Source organism: Rhamphochromis longiceps, linkage group LG11, assembly GCF_057381845.1.
Source record: "Rhamphochromis longiceps isolate RC_006_pf linkage group LG11, R_longiceps_female_GT1.1, whole genome shotgun sequence".
Taxonomy (NCBI): Eukaryota; Metazoa; Chordata; class Actinopteri; order Cichliformes; family Cichlidae; genus Rhamphochromis; species Rhamphochromis longiceps.
The window spans coordinates 33,290,832-33,317,165 of NC_140567.1; the positions used below are offsets into that span (position 1 = coordinate 33,290,832).

Genomic DNA, 26,334 nt, shown 5'->3' on the forward strand with positions numbered 1-26,334 from the left:
TAATTTATTTTTGGCAAGATCATCATTTTTATAGTGGCGACCCTTCCCATGAGTGATATGGGTAAAGATTTCCATCTAGTCAGATCGCCTTCTACTTTCTTTAGAAGTGGGATGTGGTTTAGTTTAATTAAGTCTGAAAGCTTAGGAGAGATATTAATACCTAAATATTTAATGTTTCCGGATTGCAGTGGGGCAGAGGAAGAATTATGGAAGGAGCAGTTAATGGGGAGAACTGTAGATTTTGGCCAGTTAATTGAATAATCTGAAACTCTTGAAAACCAGTTTATTAAAGTAATTACCTCAGAGAGGTTGGTTTGTGTGTTTTGCAGAAAAAGCAACACATCATCCGCATAGAGACTGATTTTATGTTCTATGTTCTTACATTTTATGCCCTTAATTGTTGTAGCCTGTCTAAATGCTGCTGCTAGAGGTTCGATAAAAATTGCAAAAAGTGAGGGGGAGAGTGGGCATCCCTGTCTGGTGCCCCTCAGGAGACAGAAGCTGGAGGATGTCTGGTCATTTGTTCTGATACGAGCCGTTGGGGAATTGTATAATATTCTTATCCAGTTTATGAAAGAGTTTCCAAAACCAAATTTGTGTAAAGTTGCGAATAAAAATTTCCAATTAACTCTGTCAAATGCTTTTTCTGCATCTAGAGATAATATTATGGCTTCGATGTTTTTATCGTATGAGTAGTCTATTAAATTAAGTAATCTACGAGTGTTTGTTGAGGAGTGCCGACCTTTTATGAAACCAGTTTGGTCAGGATGAATTAAGAGGGGGGTCATTTTCTCTAATCTCTTTGAGAGAGCTTTGCAGATTATTTTAAGGTCTACATTTAAAAGAGAAATTGGACGATAGCTTGAGGGAAATAAAGGGTCTTTGCCTGGTTTTAGCAGGAGACTAATGTTGGCAGAATTCATATTTGGTGGTAGTCTGCCCTTTTCCTCGATTTCCTGCAACATGCTGTGGAATACTGGTGCCAAAATTGTCCAGAATTCTTTGTAGAATTCTGCAGGGAAGCCGTCTGGACCTGGAGCCTTATTATTGGGCATACTTATCAGGGCTTCCTGGAGTTCACTTGGCGTCAGTGGCGAATCCAATTCCATTGCTTGACTGTCTAGTAATTTTGGAAGAGTTACGTTGTCAAGAAACAGATCAATTTCATTTTTAGATGGGTTTATTTGTGGTGAGTATAAAGTTTCATAGAAATCCCTAAAAATGTTGTTTATTCTTCCAGGATCATATATTGTGTTCCCCGATAAATCTTTAGCAGCACATATAGTTGTTTTTTCTTTATTTATTTTTAGCTGGTTAGCTAGAAATCGACCTGATTTGTTACTGTGTTCAAAATTCTGCAAGCGAAGTCTTTGTATAAGGAATTGTGTTTTTTTATTAATAGTTTCATTTAATTCTAGTTTTGTTTTGCATATTTTGTTCAATGTTTCCTGATCTTGGTGGGACGCGTAGGCTTCTTCTAGTGATTTGATGTTTTTTTCTAATTCCTGAATATTTTTGTTTTCTTCTTTCTTTTTGTGTGATGAGAAAGAAATTATTTTACCTCTCATCACAGCTTTCCCTGCTTCCCATAGAACAGAAGCAGATATTCCGGGAGTGTCATTAAAGTCTAAATATGAAGTCCATTCCTTTTTAAAGTATTTAATAAAGTCTTCATCTTTAAGTAGTGATATATTAAATCTCCAGTTTTTACTTGGCGTAGTATTATTCTTGTGCATTAGTGTTAAAGATACAGGAGCATGATCGCTGACAGCTATAGGATGAATCTCAGTGTCTGAAATGTCACACAGCAGTGAGCTGCTGACCAAAAAATAATCCAGACGAGAGTAAGAGTGATGAACATGCGAGAAAAAAGTATATTCCTTACTGGTGGGGTGAAGAGAGCGCCATGCATCGCAAAGACCAAAGTCGTTCATATACTGTTTGATTATATTTGTGGACTGCCAATTACGCTGAGTTCCTGTTGTGTTGAGCCTATCCATTTCTTCATTTAGTCCAAGGTTGAGGTCACCGCCAAGAATGAGTGTGCAATCAAGGTGTTCAGAGAGTGCACTAAAAAAACCGTGGAAGAATGAGGGTTCATCAACATTTGGACCATATATACTAACAATACATAGTTTTTTGTTCAATATTGATAGTTTAATAATTAGAAATCTACCCTCTGGATCTATAACTGTATCGAGTACTGTAAAATTAACATTTTTATGTATTAAAATTGCTACTCCCCGTTGTCTAGAATTATAACCGGCTGCAAACACGTTAGGAAACTCAGGTGTTTTAAGTTCATTTAAACCTGTGACAGGTTTGTGAGTTTCTTGTAATAAAACAACATCTGCCTGTAGTTTTTTAAGCTGGTTAAATATTTTTAACCTCTTTCCTCTGGTGCCAGCTCCATTTACATTCCATGTGACAAACCTCAGCATGCCCTTAATTGTGCGTGTATGTTTAATGATGTATGCTGGGTGTTTCGTTTAGACAGGTGGAGAGAATATGGAAACATCCCTTGTTTGTAAATAGAAAGAGAAAAAGAAGTGTGGTGAGAGACTCCATAAGTCTGACTATGTGTGTGAATATTCACTAATATGAACAAGCTTATGTGTCCTGCAAGTCTGTGCGTGCTGTGAGGCTGTTGTGAATGTGCTGCCGTTGAGCTGATGTGTTTGCGTGATCGTGTTGTGAAAATATGTAGAAATAGAGGGTGTTGTTTGTAGGTGAGTGGGGAAGTAGGTGACCACAGCAGTGAAAGACAAGAGAAAGAAAGAAACCACATGAACTGTGAGCGACAACAAAAAAAAAGAAACGAAACGGAAACATTCCAATTAAAGCAATGACGGAGGGTGACGGTGTTATATCTGCTATGACATCCTACTGATATTACTAGGTTAAACACATTTTAAAGGAGAAAGTGTGAATGAATAAGAAAAGAGTGTAGCGGGTTCTTATCTGGAGTGCAGTCAGTATAACCACGGTGTGGTGCCGGGGTCGCGGTACAGCTGTCCGTCCACGTAGAGCCGGTCCACAGCGATGACAGCACGGGAGCCTTTCTGGATAAAGCTACGTCGAACTGGGAACAGGACCTTGCGTCGTTCCAGGATCTCTTTGGGGAACTGGTCGTTCACGCTGAAGTCCGTTCCTTTCAGCTCTCTGCCGCGACTCTTCACCTGTTCCTTTTGTTTGAATTGGCTGAATTTGGCCACAATAGGCCGTGGTCTCCCGGTCCGCGACCGCGCGCCCCCCAAGCGATGTACTCTATCGAAGTCGATGTTCTTTACGGTGTCCTCCGGCAGCTTCAGGTGGATTTTAATGAAGCTTTTCACCGTTGCCTCTGCGTCCTCTCCGGCAGTTTCTGGAATACCAGAAAACACAAGATTATCTCTCATGCTACGGGCTTGTAAATCGATAACGGACTCTTTTATTTTTTTATTTTCAATGTTTAGCTGGGTCACGTTATCGGTGAGAGATTTAACCGACTCCCGTAGCGTGGCATTTTCAGCGGCAAGCGTTTCCACCTGCTGCTGGCTGAATTCCAGGGATTCTCTCAGAGATTTAAATTCCCGGTGTAAGATCTCCACCAGGGACAGCCTCGCATCGAAACTGGACAATCGCTTGTCGATGGACTCCAGGATTTCTGCGATGTCTTTGCCGGCAGGCGATGTTGTACCGGGGGAGTCTGCCTGGCGACTTCTCTTCGATGACGGCGTCTCGATTTTGGCCGGGGAAGATGCACTCTGGGCCTTATGCATTACTAAATCTTGAAAACAGCGGTCGATGTAATCTTGGAGAGCGTCTAAACTCTCCCCGTTGTCCTCCAGGGTGTTAGAGATGATAAAATAGATGTTGTTAGTTATATGACAATTGATTAGTATATTTGGTAATACTGAAGCTTGGAAAACCTTTGTTAAACTCTATGCTACCATTTGCTTTTTCTCCGCCAAAAATCTCCGGCGTCTGACGTCACCTATAACATCACTTCCGTCACTTACCTCTCACTTCCGTCACTTACCTCCGTGCTGCTCCTCCAGAAGCACTATCCTAAGTCCTCGACAACAAGTGTCAGCACTCTTTGGCCTGTCAGCACTCTTTGCTTGTTGTTTTAGACCTAGGACTTCCAGATACAGACTGGTAATGGCTACCAGACATAGTAGTGGTGGAGAAGCAGAGGAAGACGGCGATAGTGATAGAAGTGGCTATACCGAGTGATAGGAAGAAGGACCACGAGAAGCTTGAGAAGTACCAGCTTGAGAAGGATGCTGTCTCATGGTGATGATGAAAAACTAGTTCAATTTATTAAATCTAGACTGGACTACTACAATATATTCACACAATATCTCCGTTCGTTAAGTTGACAAACTGAAGCCTATATTATAGCCTATATTTTGTCTGCTTTGGCTTCAAATTGCACTGTAAATAAAGTTATTTTGGCTGTATTACTAATTTGAGTTGGTTAGTTTGTATCAGCCTTAATAAACTGCTTGCTTATGTTAACTAGTTCCTGCCCTCCTGCGTCCTTTGCATTTGGGTCCTCTTTCTGCTTCAAGTTATCTGCGGTCTGCAAATGCTGACACTTTTCAAATGACTAAAGTTATTAATTGATGTCATTATGCATCCAGAAATTAAGTGTGTACCTGGTTTTATAGTATGCCATTCTGCCAGACAAACACCATCTAGGAATCATACTTTTGTACTGACAATGTAAAATTATTTACTAAATTAACATATTTCCACATAGTATGTTATTAGTATTATCATTTAATATAGTAGTATATAGTCTTCATAAAATTCTCCAGTGAGGGAAGGAAATTAGATGAATGCTAAACGATAATTTTTTGTGAACTGGTAGCATCAGTGACAAAAGCTCCGCCCTTTGTCACTGATGGGGACACTGCAATTACCTTGACATAAACAAAGAAAACAAGGTTGTTTTACATTCTGTATGAGTAACATTTACATGATCAGGATCTGGAAAGCAAAAGCGCGTAACTAATATAGTATCTAGTGCAGAGAAAATGACAGAAACCTCAGCAGAATACTTTTCAGGAGAATGGCAACTCCTCCATCTAATGTACACAGTGCAATAGTTAGACCCTTCTGCACATGCTCTACAGTGCAAATAACAAAGTTTCATATTTTACAGTTTAGAGTAAAATGCACCATATATATCTCTGTAATATTCAATTATACTTTATAATTGAGTTGTTTATATATATTAGAGCAATTTCTTATATTTTGTAAACTTTGTATTATGTTGTATTATTTAATTAAACTCAGTCTGTTACTATTTCTATTGTCTTGAAGCAACTATAACCACATAATTTCCTTAGGGAAGAATAAATTATCCTTATTCTGATTTTGTAGTATGAACCTATGTACTATAAGTCCTGCTGCATTAACACCATCTGGGAATCCTAGTTATGTACTGAAAATTAAAAAGTTTAATGAATTAGCATGTTAGCATGTAATACAGTATTAGTATAGTAATGTATGGTATTTAAATAAAATCCTCCAATGAGAGAAAGAAAAATATATTCTTGGTGAACTAGGAGCATTGCCATCAGTAACAAAGTCTCCACCCTGTATAATGCTGTAATTACCTTGACATTAAATTAACCAAAGAACAGGGTTGTTTTGCATTCTAGATGAGAAACATTTACATGATCAGGATCAGAAATGCAAACCAGCACAAAGAATGTAGTATCTGGTGGAAACATATATATACATATAACAGGAACCTTCAGCAGAACTTTGTCAGAAGAATAGCAACTATGGCGGGGATCATGCATCTTCTGCTGCTGTCAGGTTAGTGTTGTAAAATAATGTTAAAAGTTTTGTCAACCTTTCAAACATCTTTAGCTTAGTGTATAGTGCATTTCAGTAAAAGTAGCTTTTTTTTTTTTTTTTTTTTTTAGCATTTTCTATTAAAGCTCAGTAATGAAGTGGTAATAGTAGGGTAACACGGCAGAAACAAGACCGTACAAACAAACGTACCACGTAATAACCTGTTAATATCCAAGAAATATCATGGTAGCAGCAGTGGTTACACTGTGAAGAGGTTGCTGTGAAACTGACAGGAGCTACTTGTAACGTAGTGCCAGTAACGTAATGTAAATACAAATTTCAGTAATCTTACTGTATATTTTATTTACAGTATTGTTTTACTTTCCTTTACAGTATCTTCACTGTTTTTCCATTTACAGCATTACTGTAGTTCCTTTTACAGTAGTTCTACTGTGATCTCATTCACTTAATTTTTACTGGAATGTCTTGCGCCGCACTTTTTCTGTATTATCCATTTACAGTATTACTGTAACATCCTTTGTGGTATTTCTACTGTTATTGTTTATGGTACTTAGATTGTAGTCTTGCTTAAAGTGCTTTTGTTGTATATTCATTTACAGTACAGTATTTTCATTAAATACTGTAAAACTGTGACACACTGTGAACAGTACTGTAAACCTACAACGTAACTGTAAAAGTGAGATACTCAATTAAGTTTGGCCTTTAAAAATGCCTTAAATTGATTGTAGAACATTAAAATGAAAACTTTTTTGGAAATTCAGTCTTCAACTTGTGGGTCTCAATAGTCTATTATATTAAAGCACTTTAAAAAGAAAACTATTACAAATTTTATAATATACCAAACTGACTCTGGAAATCACAACATCTGACATTAACCTCTGTGAAAATCTTGCCTTGTGAAAGCTAAAAAAACCTGGGCATCAAGAAAAATAAAAATACAATTTTGGCAAAAATATAATTTAATATTTAATAAATATAATTAAATATAATTAATTCAGCCTGCTGGTCTTCCTCTGGACCCTCTTTACAGACTTTTGGCTGATCTGTGACTTTGACGGGCATTTGGTTCCATCAGTATTCGTATGATTTGTAGAAGATACAGACAGAATGATAGAATGAACCTGCTATCATCTCTCTTCTTCTCCCCCCTTCCTCTCCTGTTGCTATTTCAATCATGAAACTGATCAATGATCAGCTGATCGGCTTTTCTCTCTTGTTTGTTTATCAGCGGATGTCGCGCTAAACAACAGCAGCACGTTTAAGCTTGATCAGCTGTTGTTAGAATTTATTTAATATTAATTTCTAGTATCAGCTGATGTTTGCTGGAGCCACAGCCGTAAAAGCTGCTGGTCATGATATCGGTTTGGATATGTTGTGAGAGGGAAACATGCAGATGAAACCAGGAGATGTCCTTACTGGATCATCAGAGCTGAACAGGTGATGGAGAAACAGGTTTACCTTTTAGGTGACATGAATGAATTGAAGGGAAGTTATCAACTGTTTCTGAGAGACAAATAACACCAGGATCCTTTTCTAAGTAGCTGACAGCTGGTAACAAAGTTTTGCCAGGGGGGCAGGTAGGGCATTAACAGGGAAAGGGGGGCACAAGGAAATACCTTTCTTTCTTATTCTCATTTAAAATATTTAGCTTTTATTAAATAACTTTCTGAATCTTGCGAACAAAGTTTTTATCTGACGTAAAATGAATAGAAATCATACATATACCAAAAAGACAGTGTACATCACTGTCACAACAGCGTTTGTTTTCATTCAAAGGCTTTATGGCTTTAATACCTGGTGGGCCGGTCTGTAGTCAAAATGCCCAATTTTTTGTCCCAGTCCAGCCCTGCAGGTTAATACTGGCAGTGTCACCATGCCAGCTGACTGTATTTCATCATCAGCCAGTGTTGTTCTTTATACATCAATATTACCAAAGTTTATCATAACGCAGCATAGAAAGTATTTACTTGCTTTCAGGTTTCATTCAAATGACTTTTTTCCTGTTTCAAAATTAAAAAACGGTTTGTAAGAAGATTATCTTCTTTTTTAACAGGCAGATAAAGTTTTGCATTGGCATTGGCTAATTTGCCAATTGTATGTTAAAAATGTTCGTATTTTAATATTCAAAAATGTTTTTGCCCAAAACATATGTGCACTATATGTCAGTAAAAATACTATGCAAATATTGATGTCCTCGAATGCTGAATAAACATTGACAAGCACTGATTGTATCTCTTGTACTTTATCAACACAGTATCTAAATACTTTGCACCGTAGTGGTTAAAACCTCATTCTAATAAGAGTTAAAAGCGTTTTCGGTTATTAGGTTTATAGGATTATTGAATTATGGTTAACAGTTGGTAGAATTTTTTTCTTTTTAACATTATCTGCCAATTACATCTGCCACCCTTCTCCAAATCTGTGCCCCTACCTGGCCCCCCAACAAAAATTTTCTAGACCCGCCACTGCATCTGTGAGGCGTGAGCGGTGTTTGTTTTTAACATAGTTCACGGAGGAGAATAGCTGCTGACATAATGTGGATCCGAAAATCCCTAATTGGCCTACCTGGGGTTGAAAGTCTCGATAAATGCACGGCATTTCGGCGGGTACATCGGCTTCTGCGAGTGTGACGCTTATTCTGTGCAATGAAAAATAATAAAATATAATTTTATTTTTGTATTTCAATATCACAATAATCTTCCAATTTAGAACTACAAGTTAAAAATAAAAGAACTAAACACAAATAAAATACACTTCAGCTAAATACTTCTAATTTATTTTCCCAAACCACCTGGAGCTGCAGTATAAGTAAAAAGAGCCGCATGCGGCTCCGGAGCCGCAGGTTGCCGACCCCTGCCCTAGGCCATCTGACCTCAGGAAATCACATGATAGGGTGGGGCTAGGTTTCACAATGAGCTCACCCAAAACTCTTTGGGGGGAATGCTCCTACAGGGTCTTTCAGTCAGTAGTTCCCCTATTCACTCCCATTCCACTGCTGTGAAAAAAAAGAAGCACACCATTTATTTAGGTTTAATATGGATTTAGATGAAATTAAAAATAGTTAGGACAATTGTAATATGTTTTTCCTACACTTGTGGAAAACATAGTGTGCATTACTTTAAATTGTCCCCTTTAACACAAGGCACTGCTGGAAAGAGCCAACTGCCACAATTGATATTACCTGGATAATAACATAATATCTAATGATGTAAATATATTGCGACTATCTGACAAATTCTGATAATTAAGCTCATGGTTTTTCTATTGTTTTTAGGTTTAACATATTGTTTGAATCTTCTACCTTAAAGTGTTTGTTAAGCAGATCTGCAGTGTTCATAAACCCACTTTATTTTTGTTCTAGACTTAATTTTCAGTGGTACACATGTTGCTGAAATGTTGACAAATTTTACAGTAAACATCTTTAATTACATTCTAAGTAAAGTTTTGAAATATCAGTTTTTGTGTGTGATTTTTAAAGATCTGACTACTGACAGTAGTGGGTTTTATAATGGCTTGTCATTAAGTATTTCATATATTTCTGTTCCACAGGCTTGTCTTTTCAATTTTCACATGGCCTCCAGCCCCAGTTTGTCTTCTTTCAAACACCAAAGACCTGGTCTGAAGCCCAGAGCATCTGTAGGGAGCAATGTTTCGACCTGGCCACCATTAATGACATGAGAGAGATGGAAATTGTACTTGAAGCTGTCAAAGATAAATATGATGATGCTGTGTGGACTGGCCTTTCAAAAGGCACGACCTTCAGGTGGCACTGGTCTCTGGCAGACGACGACTTCTACAAAGAGGGAGAAAGAAACTACTTGTTGTGGAGCTCAGTAACGAATAACAACTGTGCAGTTTCCAGCAACGGGAAACTGAATATGTATTCCTGTACCAACCAAAAATATTCAGTTTGCTTTGATGGTGAGTCATTTTAAATAGTTGTTTTTGCCATACTCTCATCATGTGTGCATTATGTTCTGTTTTGCTTCCTCTGTCTCTTTGTCCTCTTGTTATCGTGTGTGTGTGTGTGTGTGTGTGTGTGTGTGTGTGTGTGTGTGTGTGTGTGTGTGCGTGTGTGTGTGTATTTAAGTCCTCAGTTTTCCCTTTTCCTTGTCACATCGTTGTTGTTTACCTGACTGTGTGTGCGCTCTTCTAGAGTCTTAGTGTTGCCTAGTGTTTCCTGGTCGCTGAGTATCAGAAATAAAGCGACTGTTTCAGTTGAGCCTCATATATGAGTCCTGCATTTGTGTCCTTCCCTTGCCTGCAACCCAGCAAATCCTGGCAAATTCATGGTTACCTGTTAGAATGTGTCTCTGATATTTAATGGAAATCCATCAAATAGGTAAATTTTCAGAGGGAGGAAGGAGACAAGACAAGACAAAAGACAGGCTGTGGAAAAGAGTTAGTGTTTAATAATAAGTAATAATTAAATGAAAAGTGGTGTATACAGTGATTGCATCAAGCTCGTGCCAAACACTCAAACTGGTTTTCACTAAATGTAATGGCACTTTTTTATTTTCAAATCTTATTTATCCTTCTTTGATTAGTACTGTAATATTTGTAAATAGGTTTAAAGTTAAATTAAAAAAAAACCTGTCTCTTTATTTTGATCAGTAGTTTGTCAGTACATAAAAACTGTCTTGCTTTGATTCTCTGGAATACTACAGAACACACTGCACACTCTCTTGGCTGAAACCTGAGGACCATTGCTACATAGTAAATGTTTTAACTGTGAATTTTGTGGAAATGAAAAGTCAGTGAAGCTCATTTTATTTTACTTTGCAGCAACAAAACAAGGTGCAGATCAATACATCCTTAACACACGACGCATGGTTTGGACTGCTGCTCGGGATTATTGCAGAACACACTACACAGACCTGACCAGTCTAAGGAATGATGCTGAGTACCAGATAGTCCAGCAAGTAGCCAATGGCAATGAAGTGTATGTTGGCCTTTTCAGAGACCCCTGGGAGTGGTCAGACCAGACTGACTCCTCATTTAGATACTGGAACCCAGACAAGACTGTCTGGACTGATAGCACTCAAACCTGTGTTGCTATGCTGAAGGTAAACTCTGGTAAATGGGGAGACAGGGCATGTACAGAAACACATCCTTTCGTCTGTGATTGCAGTGAGTAAAACTCTTTACTAGAAAATTTATAAAACATTTATATTTCAAATAGAAAAAAAAAAATCTATGTCTTTCTCCATGACAGAAATGTATAAAATGAAGGATCCAGACTAACTCTGTTTACATCTGTTTATATTAGGGAACAAGCTGAGTTTCATTGAACTGAGGATCAGCCCACAGGACTCAATGCTGGATCTAAGTAATCCTTCGGTGCAAGCAGACATCCTGGAGCAAGTAAGTGATGCAGATCTTTGTTAATGATGAGCAGTTAAATTTGAGTATATCATATATATATGTTTATTTAGATTGCGACATGAAATAACTACTTCATCGCATTAGGACCTTCATGGTTTTGCTATAGTAAATGGAAACATGAATATTCTCTGTTTAATAGATGAACCAGAAGCTAAGGAGTTATAACACGACTGCTGTTTTTCATCTAACGTGGAGAAAACAATCTGATGGAAGAGTTTTTACCAAGGAGCCTTGAAGAAGTGGCTGACGAGAGAAAAATCAGGGGAAGTGATTAATATGGATGATAAATGTACTTTAACAGACTAGCACAGAGCAATGTGAACATAGTATAGACACAGTTTTACAGATTAGAATATTTTGGCGCGTAACAGCAAAGCCAGATTACAGACATTTGCCAACGAAACTATGTGTAAGAAAAAGTACACTATGATAATGAAAAGTTATACACCGTCTCTCTCTCTCTCTCTACATATATATATATATATATATATATATATATATATATATATATATATATATATATATACACGAATATATATACACGAATATATATATATATATACGAATATAAATATATATATATATATATATATATATATATATATATGAATATATATTTGTGTATCTTTTTTCTGTCCTTACGTGTGCATTTATGACTGTTTTGCATTGGAAAGTTTTTAAATTTGTTTTTGAGAAAACAACATCTAGCACTTGCTTGGATTAACTCGTTGCAATTCAAGGCAGTACGACTCGGCTCAACAATTTTTCAGTCGAGTTCCACCTAAGGCTGTTTTTATGCTCGCCACGTGGCTTGTGTCATGGGTGTCTCACGTATCACATAACATCCTGTGTTGTGCGACACAGTTTTTATTGTGTGTTGCCCAGTCATGCACCTCTTCATTTTTTTTTAACTTGTGTCAGATCATGCCTGTTTATACCTCCATCACTGAAACTCAGGGACATACAGACACACAGAGTGAGATGTTGCAACTGTTGTGGAAAGAAAGGATGCAAAAAAAAAAGCTTCCAGTTGTGACTTCTTCTTGTTCGTATCAGCGAGTATGACATGCATTTCATTGCCTTGTACATATGGCGTGTGCAATGACAATAAAGATGAATTCTATTCTATTCTTCTATATTGTCTTAGTAGTGACACCTATTTTTTTGGTGAATACTGCAACAGCTTCTTACGTCTTAACAGCAGGTATGAATGGTTGGATCTGTGTGATGATGGCATGGCAGTGAGTAAAATATGATCACCCTATGTTTGCTGAATGATAGGTACCACAGGCCTTCAAGCTTGCAGTATTTAAACCGTTATTTACAAAGCCATCACTTGACAAAGCTGTCTTAGGTGGGTCCTCTGTAGAGGAATGATTTCAGTCGGGCTTCAGAGTTAATCACATCACAAATACAGCTTTAGTGAAGGTTATAAATGATCTTCTTATGGCCTCTGACAGAGGACTAATCACTGTTCTTGTCCTGTTAGTGCAGGTACTGGTCAATACTACTGAAAATAACATTTTGTTACAGTGATTAGAGCTTGCTGTAGGTATTATAGGTACAGCACTACTGGAGTTTGAATAATATCAATCTAATAGACTCAAATGAGTTCATGTAAATGAAGAGTACTCTTTACACTAAGGTTAATTATGGAGGTCCACAGGGTTCCATAAGACCCTGTGGACCTCCATAAATGTAGACCTTATAAATGTAGAAACTTAAAATAATCTGCAAAGCTCTCTCAAAGAGACTAGAGAAAATAACCCCCCTCTTAATTCATCCTGACCAAACTGGTTTCATAAAAGGTAGGCACTCATCAACAAATACATGTAGATTACTTAATTTGATAGACTACTCATACAGTAAAAACCTTGAAACTCCAATATTTTCTTTAGATGCAGAAAAAGCATTTGACAGAGTTAACTGGAAATTTCTATTTGCAACTTTACACAAATTTGGTTTTGAATCCTCTTTCATTAACTGGGTAAAAATATTATACAATTCCCCAACAGCTTGTGTCAAACCATATGACCAAACATCCTCCAGCTTCTGTCTCTTGAGGGGCACCAGGCAGGGATGCCCACTCTCCCCTTCACTGTTTGTAATTTTTATTGAACCACTAGCAGCAGCAATTAGACAGAATTAAGTAATTAAGGGCATAAAATGCAAGAACGTGGAACATAAAATCAGCCTTTATGCGGATGATGTGTTACTTTTTCTCCAAAACTCACAAACCAATATCTCTGGGGTGATTGAATTGATAAACTCTTTTGCAAGAATATCAGATTACTCAATTAACTGGTCAAAATCTACAGTCCTCCTGATTAATGGCTCCTTCCATAATTCTTCTACACAACTGCAATCGGGAAATATAAAATATTTAGGTATTAATGTTTCTACCAAGCTTGCAGATCTAACTAAATTAAACCATATCCCACTTTTAAAGAAAGTAGAAGGTGATCTGGCTACATGGAAATGTCTACCCATATCACTCATGGGAAGGGTTGCCGCTATAAAAATGATGGTCTTACCAAAAATAAATTATTTAGTCTCAATGATCCCAACTAAACCGCCACAAGATTGGTTCAGATCTCTAGATTCATGTATGTCCAAATTCCTTTGGAAAAATAAACCCCCACGTATAAGCTTAAAAACACTACAAAAGACCAAGGATAAAGGAGGACTAGAACTGCCTAACTTTCAGCACTACTTCTTAGCCAACAGGCTTCAGTTTATCTCAGGATGGCTAAAACATACCCTCTTAGATGAACCTTGGCTAGATGTAGAACAAGCACTTTGCAATAATCTATAGATTTCAGACCTACCATTTATCAGCTCAAACATCCAACGATATGAATGCTTCAAAAGCGTCCCACCATGCTGCTCTTCTCTGACAGCATGGTGGGAGTTTCTAAAATTGACGGCGTCTTCATTAATCCCATGCAAACGTACACCTATCTGGAACAACCCTGACATATTACAAAACAATAATATGATAAACTTTCCAGGTTGGAGTGGTAAAGGAATCAAATATTTAGAACATATATTAGAAGGAACAGAATTTATTTCATTTGACAGACTAGTTACACAATATGGGATCAACAAAAAAAGATTTTTAGAATATCGACAAATTAAATCCATAGTAAAAAAAAGAAATTTAAACCGGGTCAAGTTGAACTACAAACACCACCAAGTGTGGTACAATTTCTTACTCTTAAAACCCCAAAATTACTTTCCAAAATATACAGAATGCTTTCTAAAACAGATGAATCAATATCACTTCCTATTGCAAAATGGGAAGCGGACTTATCAGTTAACTTAGACCAAAACTTCTGGTCTCAGATTTGCTTAAAAACCTTTCATCTAATTAGAAATCCCAGTCTTCAATTAATTCAATACAAAATACTACATAGAGTGCACTATACCTGTCATTGGATGTTCAAGATGGGCTTTACGTCTACCAACAACTGCTCACACTGCCAAACCAATACACCGGACAATTATATCCACGCTCTTTGGTTCTGTCCACCAGTTCAGAAGTTTTGGCGCGAGATATGTGAAGACTTATCAAAGTGTCTGAAATTTAACATTCCAACTTCCCCCTTAGTGTGTTTGTTGGGCAGCTTAGATAATGTCACTACAGAAAAGAATATAGCCCATATGATTTTCACTGCCCTATGCATAGCCAAGAAAACAGTCCTCATGAACTGGAAAAATAAAAATAATCTTAATTCTAACCAATATAGAAATTATCTATTAGATTACATTAGTCTTGATACAGCCTCTGCCACCACATCAGATCAATTGCTCTGGGCTCCTTTGATCAGCTCCATCACCTAGTGGAGGAGGGGGGGGGGGGGGGGGGTCATAGTTTGGTCCCACCTTCGCTGTTGTGATTGGTGTAGGGGTAGGGACAGGCTTGGGGCGTCGGGGGATTCCCCAGGAGCATCTTCCTTGGAGGGCTCCTTCTCTGGGCTGGAGCCTTGGCTGGGCCTTGGGGGCTTGGGTCCTGGTTGTTGTGTTGCTGGGGTTGCAGGCGGGTGGGTGTATGGGGGCCCAGCCCTGGCGCAGGGTACCGCCAGTGCATCGAGCCATCTGGGGGGCTCTTCAACTGGTGGGGGAGGCTGTTACATCTTGCAAGAGGTCTCCTCTCTTCAGGAACTCACTCTGCAGAAGGGAGAGATATAGGAGAGGTGGAGGAAGATCTCAGCCTGGGCGTCTATTGTCTTGTGTAGTCTGGAAGATGAGTGGATGACAGGGTGGGTGCAGTTTTCTCTGTGAGCTGTCCCAGGCTCTGTGGGGCCGGGCACGGGCACGTCACTGCAACTCCCCCTGGCTTCTGCTCCGCGGCTGCTGAGTGACCCCTCATCTGGGGCTCTCCTCAGCTCTTTCTGGAATAGTGGCGCAGCTGCCCCTCTGTTGGTCTTCCTTGGTCTCTTGTGTGCTGAGGGCCTCTGGATGTCTGGAGTCTTGATCTCCTCCATACCTGCTTCAAGCCCTGGAGGACGGGGCTGTGGCTCCCCACATCCTCTAGCAGATCATTACATGAAGGAACCTTTTAAATACAAGCGCGTTCATGCTCACAGGTGTACACACGGGTGCTCACACACACAAACTACACCCTTTTTGGATTCTACCTCAAAGCACACTGTGCGCTGTCGATCTTACGTGCTGCACAATAATGTTTAATATTTACTGTTATATTCCCATAGATCATCGTAATGATGTTGTTTATTATATTTGCTCTTTTTTTCTGCTTGTTTTCTCTTTTTTCTTTCTCAACAGGTGATCCAGGTGACCGATATATGTATTCTCTGTCTGCTTATTTTGTTGGTTTTTGGTTTTTTGCCCTTTATCACCATTCCTCTTCCCCGCTGTTTTTCTTTCCCTCTTTCTTTCTCCCCTTTCTTTTCCCCAGTCAAGTCTGTCCCATATTTAGCAGGTTAAAATAAAATAAACAATAAAATTGGTCTTAGGTCGTGTCTCTTGTTTAGTATAGGTTCAGTTTAGTGCCTGGTCTATGCCTGTTTCTTGTTTTATTGTGAAATGTTGTGCCTCATGTCAGTGTGTCTAACTTTGCTCCCCATGTCTCGTTAGCCCAAACCCTCCCCGTTGTGTCTCCCTCCTATTTTCCATTCCCTGATTACTCCCCTGTGTAAGCCCTGTGTTTTCCTCTGTTCCCTGTCGCGTCGTATCTTCAACTTGCTGTGTGTTCGTGATTTCCAGTCCTCCAGCACCTCAGTTTGCATCGAGCCCGGGAGGCAATACAAGTTCGGGACCGAGCCGGCTTCGCCGCTGCTGTATCGCAGTGGCCTCGGCTCATTCTAAGACATGTAGTGACAATATTGTCGAGGCTGAGAAATCATTAACTCAACCACAAGTTGCAACTTCACCACAAACGTTGTTGCAGCCAGCCACTCCGGCTCTTTTTCAATCACCCACTCAGCCCTTAGCTGCACCCCTTTTAGCTGCCCAGCCAGAGGCCCGTTTAGCTGCTCATTCACTCAATCATCAACTCCACCTTCACCACAACTGCCACTACAAACTGCAGCTCAGGCATCAGCTCTCCCACCAGTTCATACTTCAGTACAACATCCAGTAGCTCAGCTCCCAGTGTCCCCTGTAGCTCAGCTCCCGGTGTCACCTGTAGCGATTTAGTCCCCTAGTCAGCTGGTACTCTACACACTCACTCACCTGGTCATCTACACATTCAGCCAGGGGTCCCTATACCCTCTGGCTCTACATCAGCTCCTGCTGGAAGCTCGGATGAGTCCATCCAGCCCTCCGCGGCTCCCACCCCGCCACCTGCCTCATCCGCTGGGGTTTCTGGAGAGCCCGGCCAGCACATCCTCATCTCCGCTGGAGGGTCCGAGGGGCCGCTTCAGCCTCCTGTATCCGCTGGAATGCCTGAGGAGCCCGTCCAGCCTCCTGTCTCCGCTGGAGGGGCCGAGGAGCCCGTCCAGCCTCCTGCCTCGTCAGCTGGAGGGCCCGAGGAGCCCGTCCAGTCTCTTGCCTCATCAGCTGGGGATCCGGGAGGACCCAGCCAGCACGTCCTCATGTCTGCTGACGGTTCTGGCGAGACCGTTCAGCCACCACCGGCTCCACCACCTGCAACCTACACTCCACCACCTGCGACCTCCACACCACCACCTGCAGCAGCAGCTTCATCCACGCCTGGTCCAACCTCCGCTTCAGCTTCTGCCTCGCCTGGTCCAGCTTCTGTGTCTTCGTCAGCCTCGCCAGTGACTGCCACTTCACCGCTGTCCGACCCAGCTTGGCCTGAAATACCTCGCCTTTGCTGGCCACTTTACAGGCCTTTGGTTGGACGTCTTCGCCGTTGAGGGCGGCCCCGAGACCGAGGTCGTTGCCGCCGCTGGCTTCGCGGCCGGCCTCCAGACCTGCTTTATTGCCGCCACTGCCTTCCGCGTGGCCGGCCTCCTGATGTGTCTCGTCTGCGTTGCCACCGTTGCCGTCCGCACGGTCGGCCCCCTGAACTGTTTCCCCATTGCCACCATTGCCGTCTGCGCGGTCGGCCCCCTGAACTGTTCCCACGTCGCTGCCGCTGCCTTTCATGCGGCCGGGCCCCTGAGTACCTTGTGTTTGACTTTTGTGCTGTCAGCCTCCGGGTTGGCTTCCTGAACTTTTTGCTTAGTGGACTCATGGTTGACCCAGTGGGATTTGTTTTGAGTTATTCCGGTATCTCGGTTCTTGGGCTTCTTATGTTTTGTTTTGTTTGTGACAAGAAACGGGGAGATGGAGGACTTAAATACACAGGCAGGATGACAAAAGGATGGGGAACAGGTGGACACACAGCTGCAACTAATCAGACATAACAAGCCAAAGGGGAAGCCAAACTGAAAACGCTCAACACAGGACATGAGACAATCAAAGTAAAACAGAAAACCAGAGACATTAACAAAGACGCGGACCTGACACTGAGACATAAAGACATGACTGACTTAGGAACCGAGACAGGGGAAGACTAAGAAAAATACAAAGGAAGGAAAAACTAAAATCACTAAGCACAAAGGAAAGATAGCCAAAACCAGAAATAACAATAGCCAAAGTATATGAAATCAAGATCTGAAACATAAATACTGGGTTGCAGACCCAGTACCGTAACACTATGTTTGTGCTCTGTCTGTTTTGCATGTCTTTGTTAATTTGCTCAAGCGCCTGGTTAGTTTAGGTTCTGTGGATTCTTGCAAAGTTCTGTAATAAAGTTGCTTTGCGTTCAAACCTGCTTCTGAGTTCTGCATTTTATGTCCCAAAACCCCCAGGAAATCAAAAAGGGCCACAGTCCAACACAAAACGCGGCCTGACCGCAATTCAAACAGCAACAGCAAAACAGTTCTGGAGGCCAACTTGGTGGGCGGTGACAAAGGCAGGACCACTCAGCTGACCAACCTCGGGTAAAGCAGAGGCAAAGAAACAGTTTGGGCGGCCTGCCACGGGTCCGGCGTCGGCAGGGAAATGGTTCTGGTGGCCGACCCGGCGGTGGCGACAAAATAGCTTAAGTGGATGGCGACACAGCACAGCAGGCGATCTGGGACGTGCTGGACATGGACGTGCAGGCCATACTAGATGTGCTGGACACGGACGTGCCAGAAAACTCACAGGAAGCTTGGCAGACAGCCGGCGTGCAAGGTCAGACAAAGCAGGACAAGGTGGCGCGACGACCTCAAGGGCAGGTGTGGCAGGTCCGGGCGGCTCACAGACCCTTGGTGCGGACTGAGCGGGTCCCCCAGGCATGCTGACGTCTGGCATGGGTAGAGTGAGTCCAAATGGTACAGGGACCTCTGGCTCGGGTAGGACAGTGGTTGGGCCTGCTGGTGATGTAAAAGGTAGTGCAGATGGTAGAGCTGAGGGCGGCGTACCTGCCACAGACGATGGTGATTGTGGAGAAGGTGGTAGCGTGGCAGCTGTGAGCTGTTGAGCAAGTGTGGAGACAACTAGCAGAGGCAAAGCAGGTCCAGCCGATGTGATGACCTCTGGCTTAGATGAGGCTAACTGTAGCTGCACAGGGCAAACAGCCGGCTCAGAATGCAGCGGCTGGGGCTGCACAGTGCAGTCAGTCTGTTCAGGCAGTGCCCGCGAAATAAGGTCCATAAATGGCTGAGTGAACTCACCTGAGCACTCAGCCGATGACGGAGAAGGCTTTATCAACCTGAATAGGTGATAAAGTGATAGGTCTTTCAGCCCAATTCTACTTTTTCTACATAATCCATCATACAAAATGTAATCAAATGGAAAAGTCCCTTTTTAAAACTTGTTTTATTAGTTTTAATCTTTTAACTTTATGCGTCATGCATTCTCTGACTGGAAGAAATTTGTTTAATATTTAAACCTATTTTCTGCACATTCCAGCACATAAAATAATTTTTTTTGTGTGTGTTTACACTCACTCTTTCAAATAGATGCAAGTAAAACACAGTAGAAAATAAATAAAGTCAAAGACTAGCGGTCCTGTTGCTCTATTTTCACCTGTAAAGCAGGAGTGCGGTAGGCGGAGGTTTACCCTGGTGAAGGTGTGCCGCAGCGGTCAGTGGAAGAATCCGCGAGTTTCTCTGTGAATTTCCCATTATGTCGTAGCACACTCGGTGCTTGCTCAGAAGTTTAGGGGGTTTTTTCGCTGTAAAAAGAAGTTTTCTTCCCACGCACAACGGACGCTAATGTTTTTGTCACTTTTTATGGAATCAAACTCAAAGTAAGGTCAGTACTTCCACGCTTTAAACGCTGCACGCTCATACTCTCTCCCGTACTCGATATATTATCCATTGTTGATCTGCACACAGCTGTTGTCACGAACGTCGCACTTGTTTACGTCACTGTCATTAGACATTCTCGCAAAAAAAATCACGGTTTTAGTAACGCAGTAACGCAGCGTTCCTACGGGAAAGTAAAGGTAATCTAATTACCGTTTTTGCAATAGTAATCCCTTACTTTACTCGTTACTTGAGTAAAGTAATCGGATTACCCATCTCTGGCAACATCACAACTAATCTTGATCTAAAAAGATCAGACCAACTTTCAGAGAGGTGAGAACATGACCAGAGGGGACCACACCGTTTCTGCAAGATTGCTTTGAATGCACAGACTGGGATATGTTAGAGAAGCTGCTACAGTACACAACCTTAGTGACCAACTACATCAGAAAAAGAATTGAGGATGTCACTGTCTCCAAGACCATCATCACCTATGCAAACCATAAACCCTGGTTCTCTGCAAAGCTATGAAAATCACAGACTCTGAATTTAATTCCAACAATAGAGAAGCTTACACTACAGCCAGAGCAGACCTGTCACAGGCCATTAGAGGCAAAGTGGGAGTATGCAGAAAAGATCAATACACACTTCACAAGTTCAAAGGACAGATGGTGCATGTGGCAGGGCAAACAATCACAGGCTACAATACAACACCTCTGGCATGCAGCAGTGATCCCTCCCTGCCTGACAAACTAAAGGACTTATTTGCACATTTTGAGGCAGAGAGCCAGCAAGAAAATGCCCCCCTCCCCCACAGACCAAGTACTCTGCCTGTCCACAGCAGATGTTAGGATAACAATTCGCAGAGCAAACCCATGAAGGGCTGCAGGACCTGACAACATATCTGGCCAGGTGCTTCGGGAGTGTGCTGACCAGCTCGCAGGCATCTTCTCGGACATCTTAAATACACCACTTAGCTCAGCTGTGGTACCTGCATGTCTCAAACCCACAAAAATCATCCCTGTGCCAAAGTCCACTGTGTCCTGCCTCAATGACTACTGGCTGGTGGCACTTACGCCCATCATCACAAAGTGCTTTGAGAGGCTGGTGTTGAGGCACATAATAACTCAGCTTCCACAGAATCTGGACCCGTTACAGTTTGCTTACTGCTCAAACTGCTCCACAAATGATGCCATCTTGTCTGCTCTTCACCTTTCTCTCTCCCATCTCGACAAAAAGGACACTTATGTCAGAATGCGGTTTATTGACTTCAGCTCAGCATTCAACACAGTCATTCCCCAGAAGCTGGTGAAGAAGTTGGACCTACTAGGAATAAACACCACTCTCTGCAATTGGATCTTTGACTTCCTAACTGACAGACCCCAGGTCTTTCTTCATAGGAAATACCACCTCCAAAGTCCTCAGAGTGAGTACAGGATCGTGGCAGGGCTGTGTGCTTGGTCCACTGCTGTTCACCCTGCTAACATGTGACTGTACTGCAGAGTACAGCTCAGCAGTCGGGACTCAGCACTCAGGAGCTGTGGGAGGCACCTTGGCAGCAGAAAATGATGGAACTCTGCAAATATGAAATAATTTTGTCTGTAATGTTTGGAAATATAATTACAAGGGTAAAGGATTACAACGTGATCATTTTAAAAAAGAATTACTATAAAGTGTTTTCCTTATAATGCTGTGACTAACTCCAGTAAACACGGACTAATGCTGTTTTGCATTCTGAGTGGGAAGCATTTGCATGACCGGCATATGGGAATCACAGTTCATATTTTTAAAAAAAGTAGAAAGGAGCAAGTGATATCACTCTGGCACATCCATCCTAGACAGACACTGAGGGCTCTCCAGCTCTCCCATATTTGCCACAAATTGACAAGTACGGCAAGGATCATGCATCTAATTCTGCTCCTGTCAGGTCAGTGTTGCTAACTGTCAAAACAGTGATCCTTTTTTACTCTTTAGCTGGGCATACCTGTGCATTTTAAAAGACAAAAACAAAATAATAAATAAATAAATAAAACTTTAATAATACTGTTTGCTTAAAGAAAGCTTAAAGGTTAGGGTTTAGGGTTTATATTTAAATGATGCTTTCTCTGTGTGGTTAATGAATGGTGAAATAATATAGGCTTTTATAACTCAACAAGTGCAAAAAAAAAAAAAGATGTTTGGTCGCCCTATCTAAAAAAGCCTGAGCTTTAAAGCTCATAAGTTGTCCTATTTTGTCCCTTTGTTTGTATATTTTTAAAATATTATTTTGAACCTTGTACTTCGTTTTGCAAATTAATTATTTATATTTCAGCTGTTTTTTCTTATTCGTAATAGTTGTTTCAATGACCTTAAATTGTTTGTTAGGCAACCCTGCTGTGCTAAACTGTTTTATACAAATGAACTCACTTTATTTTTGTCCTAGATTTCTTTTTGACTGGTACATATGCTGCTAAAATTTCAACAAATCTAACAGTGAACACTTTTAATTAAATTTTAAGTAAAATATTAACACATCATTTTTTGGTTATCAAAGACTTACTTACAGATTGCAGATCTTACAATGGCGATTGACTATTTAATTTGTGGATTATATTTATTCCACAGGCTTGTCTTTTCAATTTTCACATGGTCTCCAGCCACAGTTTGTCTTCTTTCAAACACCAAAGACCTGGTCTGAAGCCCAGAACATCTGCAGGGAGCAATGTTTTGACCTGGCCACCACTCATGACATGAGAGAGATGGAAACTCTCCTTGAAGTTGTCAAAGATAAATATGATGATGCTGTGTGGATTGGCCTTTCAAAAGGCAAGACACGCAGGTGGCGCTGGTCTCTGGCAGATGATGATTTCTACAAAGAGGGAGAAAGAAGTTATTTGTTGTGGCGCTCAATAACTGATGACAACTGTGCAGTTTTCAGCAACGGGAAACTGAATATGTATTCCTGTGAGACCAATAAATATTCGGTTTGCTTTGATGGTGAGTCTTTCTTTTACATACTGTATGACCAGTGTTGGGAAGGTTACTTTTAAAATGTATTCCGTTACAGAATACAGAATACATGCCCCAAAATGTATTCTGTAACTTATTCCTCGGCTGCATTGTAACTTATTACTCAATGAGAGTAACGTATTCTGAATACTTTGGATTACTTAATATATTATCGTGCTTTTTACAACAACGTGAATGTACTATTGCTGTGTGATTTATTACTATTACTGAAGGTCCGCGACTCCGAACTGTAGTAAAGGGACCTCTGACTAATACGGCGGGGTCCCTGTCGGCTCGTAGCCGAAAAATAGCTTTACTTTGTTGTGTGGGTCAATTTTTCTTGCGAGAGACAGAGAGAGGCGTTGAAAGACTGCTCCAACGGAACTTATTGTTTTCGGAGGAAAACACGAACACGGTGTACAGTCGAGTCTTAATAGCTTACTTACAACTGGGCTCGTCAGGCACTCTTCTTGGCTGCAGTGGTTATTATTATATTTACATGCTTCCAGCTCCCGTTTTTCCTCGACGGCAACTCGTACCTTTCCACTCGCCTTTTTCTCCCTCCTCGCGCTCACAGACACATAACGTGTATGGCAGTGCATTCTCCCTGCAACACGGACTATACTGCCCATGATGCTACATTCTTTAGAGCTATGCTTGTAGCATTCTGCCTGTTAGCTTAGCACAACAACGAAAAGGCGCTCTCTCACCCAGGAAACAAACAGTCGCAGAGAGAGAGAGAGAGCGTCGCCCTGTAACCATGGCAACCGTAACGCTGCCGCCTGGAACGAAAGAACGTAGCTGTCAAACAAAACCCAAACAGTCCTGACCCGCGACAAAATGAAACAGGAAAGTACCGCAGTGTAATCCATTTATTTCAACAAAGTAACTGTATTCTGAATACCACCTTTTTAAACGGTAACTGTAACGGAATACAGTTACTCATATTTTGTATTCTAAATACGTAACGGCGGTACATGTATTCCGTTACTCCCCAACACTGTGTATGACACAAGCATACTAATACTCATTAGACAAATTGGATGTGTTATGTCGTGAGGCATTCATTCAGAAAGTTTATTCTGTTCATTAGTGATGTGCGGATCGATCCTAAAATATCGATTCCTTCGATACCAGTCATTTATGTTCTAGAATCGATCCAAGTTACATGGTTTATTAAAATAATCAAATTACAGCATTTACATTTATGTTAGACTACTTTTAATTAACTGCTTGTTAACACAATGTTACAGTGTCTATCAAATAGACACTGTAACATTTCGGACTCGAACATAGTCAACTTTGAACTGTTCACCACTCTTCTAACAATTCAGTTTAAATGAATTGAATTCAATTTCATTCAGCACCAGATCACACCAACAGTCATCTTGAGGTGCTTTATATTGTATGGTAAAGATCCTACTAATCTACAGAGAAAACCTAACAAACAGATGATGCCCTGTAAGCAAGAACTTTATGATGAATTGAAGGAAAAACTCTCTTTAAACAAGAGGAAACCTCCAGCAGAACCAGGTTCATGGAGGAGCCGCCCTCTACTGCAACCACATGAAGGTGAAAGAAAGGAAATAAGACAAAAGTCAATGTTTAATAATAAAATGTAAAGTGGTGTTTACAGTGACTGTATCAAGCTCATGTCAAACAAATTAATCTTTTAGTAAATGTAATGCTACTAAAATTCTCAAATCTTGATTATCCTTCTTTGTTTTGTACTGTAATCTCTCTGAAATTTTTTAAAATTGTCTCTTTATTTTGAGAATAAAAGATGCAGATCAGTAGTTTGCCAATACATAAAAAATGTCTTACTTGGATTCTCAGGAATACTACAGCAGCAGTCCTCAACCTTTTTTGCACCACGGACCGGTTTATGTCTGACAATATTTAAAAAACTGTAAATTTTGTGGAAATGAAAATTCAGTGAAGCTAATTTTACTTTACTTTGCAGCAACAAAACAAGGTGCAGATCAATACATCCTTAACACACAACGCATGGTTTGGACTGCTGCTCGGGATTTCTGCAGAGCACACTACACAGACCTGACCAGTCTAAGGAATGATGCTGAGTACCAGATAGTCCAGCAAGTAGCCAATGGCAGTGAAGTGTATGTTGGCCTTTTCAGAGACCCCTGGGAGTGGTCAGACCAGACTGACTCCTCATTTAGATACTGGAACCCAGACATGCTTGTCCGGACTGATAGCACTCAAACCTGTGTTGCTATGTTGAAGGTAAACTCTGGTAAATGGGGAGACAGGGCATGCACAGAAACACATCCATTCGTTTGTAACTGCAGTGAGTAAAACTCTTTACTAACACATTTAGTTTTACTTTTTTTTTTTCAAATAGCAAAAACTATTGTTATCTTCATTTTTCTCAGTGACAGAAATGTGTAAAATGAAGAAGAGTGTTGCAAATACGATTCAGACTAACTCTGTTCACATCTGTTTATAGTAGTCAAAAAACTGAGTTTCATTAAACTGAGGATCAGCCCACAGGACTCAATGCTGGATCTAAGTAATCCTTCGGTGCAAGCAGACATCCTGGAGCAAGTAAGTGATGCAGATCTTTGTTAATGATGAGCAGTTAAATTTGAGTATATTATATATATATATGTTAATTTAGATTGTGACATGAAATAAGTATTTAATCACATTAGGACCTTCATGGTTTTGCAATGGTAAATGGAAACATGGGTATTTTCTGTCTAATAGATGAGCCAGAAGCTACGGAGTTATAACAAGACTGCTGGTTTCCATCTAAAGTGGAGAAAACAATCTGATGAAAGAGTTTTTACCAAGGAGCCTTGAAGAAGTGGCTGAAGAGAAAAGAATCAGCGGAACAAGTTAATATGGATGATAAATGTACTTTAACAGAGTAGCATAGAGCAATGTGAACATAGTATAGACACAGTGTGTGTGTATCAGCCTTAACCTTCGTATATATTTCCCCAGCCCAAGTGTACTCGTGTAGTGTTCGTGCGTAGTTAACATAACCACAGTTTTCACTTAGCCACTACTGCACCCCACCTGTATATAGCCACTAAACTCCACTGTGTATTCACATTTTGCCACTTGCTGTAATAAATTCTTGTCACGTTCATACGGTGTCTGTGTTGAATCTGTCCAATCCGCCCTATATGACCCACGCCGTGACAGTTACATGCTTAAATATAAAGTTGAAAAAATGTAAGTGCAACCAGGCTATGGATCAAGTAATTGCGATTAATTACAGAAAACTGTGAGAGGAATAGGTTAATTTTTTTTAAATCTATTCACAGCACTAATCTCTCTCTCTCTCTCTATATATATATATATAAACACCCAGCACGCCCCTGCGGGCGGTTTATCCTTCAAGCTCGGGTCCTCTACCAGAGGCCTGGGAGCTTGAGGGTCCTGCGCAGTATCTTAGCTGTTCCCAGGACTG

General features: G+C 40.7%; 2 protein-coding genes and 1 long non-coding RNA gene across 3 annotated transcripts; 2 read left to right on the forward strand and 1 right to left on the reverse strand.

The window, feature by feature from the left end:
- Positions 1 to 2,822: 2,822 nt before the first annotated feature.
- LOC146659621 (uncharacterized) lies at positions 2,823 to 22,651 on the reverse strand. The gene is made up of 3 exons (XM_085423744.1): positions 22,451 to 22,651; positions 8,736 to 8,809; positions 2,823 to 8,452 (listed from the first exon to the last, which is right to left on the reverse strand). The coding sequence occupies exon 3, from the start codon at positions 3,759 to 3,761 to the stop codon at positions 2,973 to 2,975; it is 789 nt and encodes a 262-aa protein (XP_085279870.1). The 5' UTR covers positions 3,762 to 8,452; positions 8,736 to 8,809; positions 22,451 to 22,651; the 3' UTR covers positions 2,823 to 2,972.
- Positions 10,707 to 12,753, forward strand: LOC146659622 (uncharacterized). The gene is made up of 3 exons (XR_014913817.1): positions 10,707 to 10,944; positions 11,084 to 11,178; positions 11,339 to 12,753. It is a non-coding gene; the product is annotated as an uncharacterized LOC146659622 (long non-coding RNA).
- Positions 21,162 to 25,211, forward strand: LOC146659623 (lymphocyte antigen 75-like). The gene is made up of 3 exons (XM_085424209.1): positions 21,162 to 21,333; positions 22,503 to 22,883; positions 24,859 to 25,211. Exons 1-3 carry the CDS (start codon positions 21,162 to 21,164, stop codon positions 25,209 to 25,211), a joined length of 906 nt encoding a protein of 301 aa, XP_085280335.1.
- Positions 25,212 to 26,334: the final 1,123 nt, after the last annotated feature.

Coding starts and splice junctions, on each gene's coding strand:
- LOC146659621 (XM_085423744.1), bottom strand. CDS start 3,761: ATGCATAAGGCCCAGAGTGCATCTTCCCCGGCCAAAATCGAGACGCCG.
- LOC146659623 (XM_085424209.1), top strand. CDS start 21,162: ATGCGGTTTATTGACTTCAGCTCAGCATTCAACACAGTCATTCCCCAG. Junction 21,334..22,502: donor CCACCTCCAAAGTCCTCAGA/GTGAGTACAGGA, acceptor TGGATTATATTT/ATTCCACAGGCTTGTCTTTT. Junction 22,884..24,858: donor ATATTCGGTTTGCTTTGATG/GTGAGTCTTTCT, acceptor TTTACTTTGCAG/CAACAAAACAAGGTGCAGAT.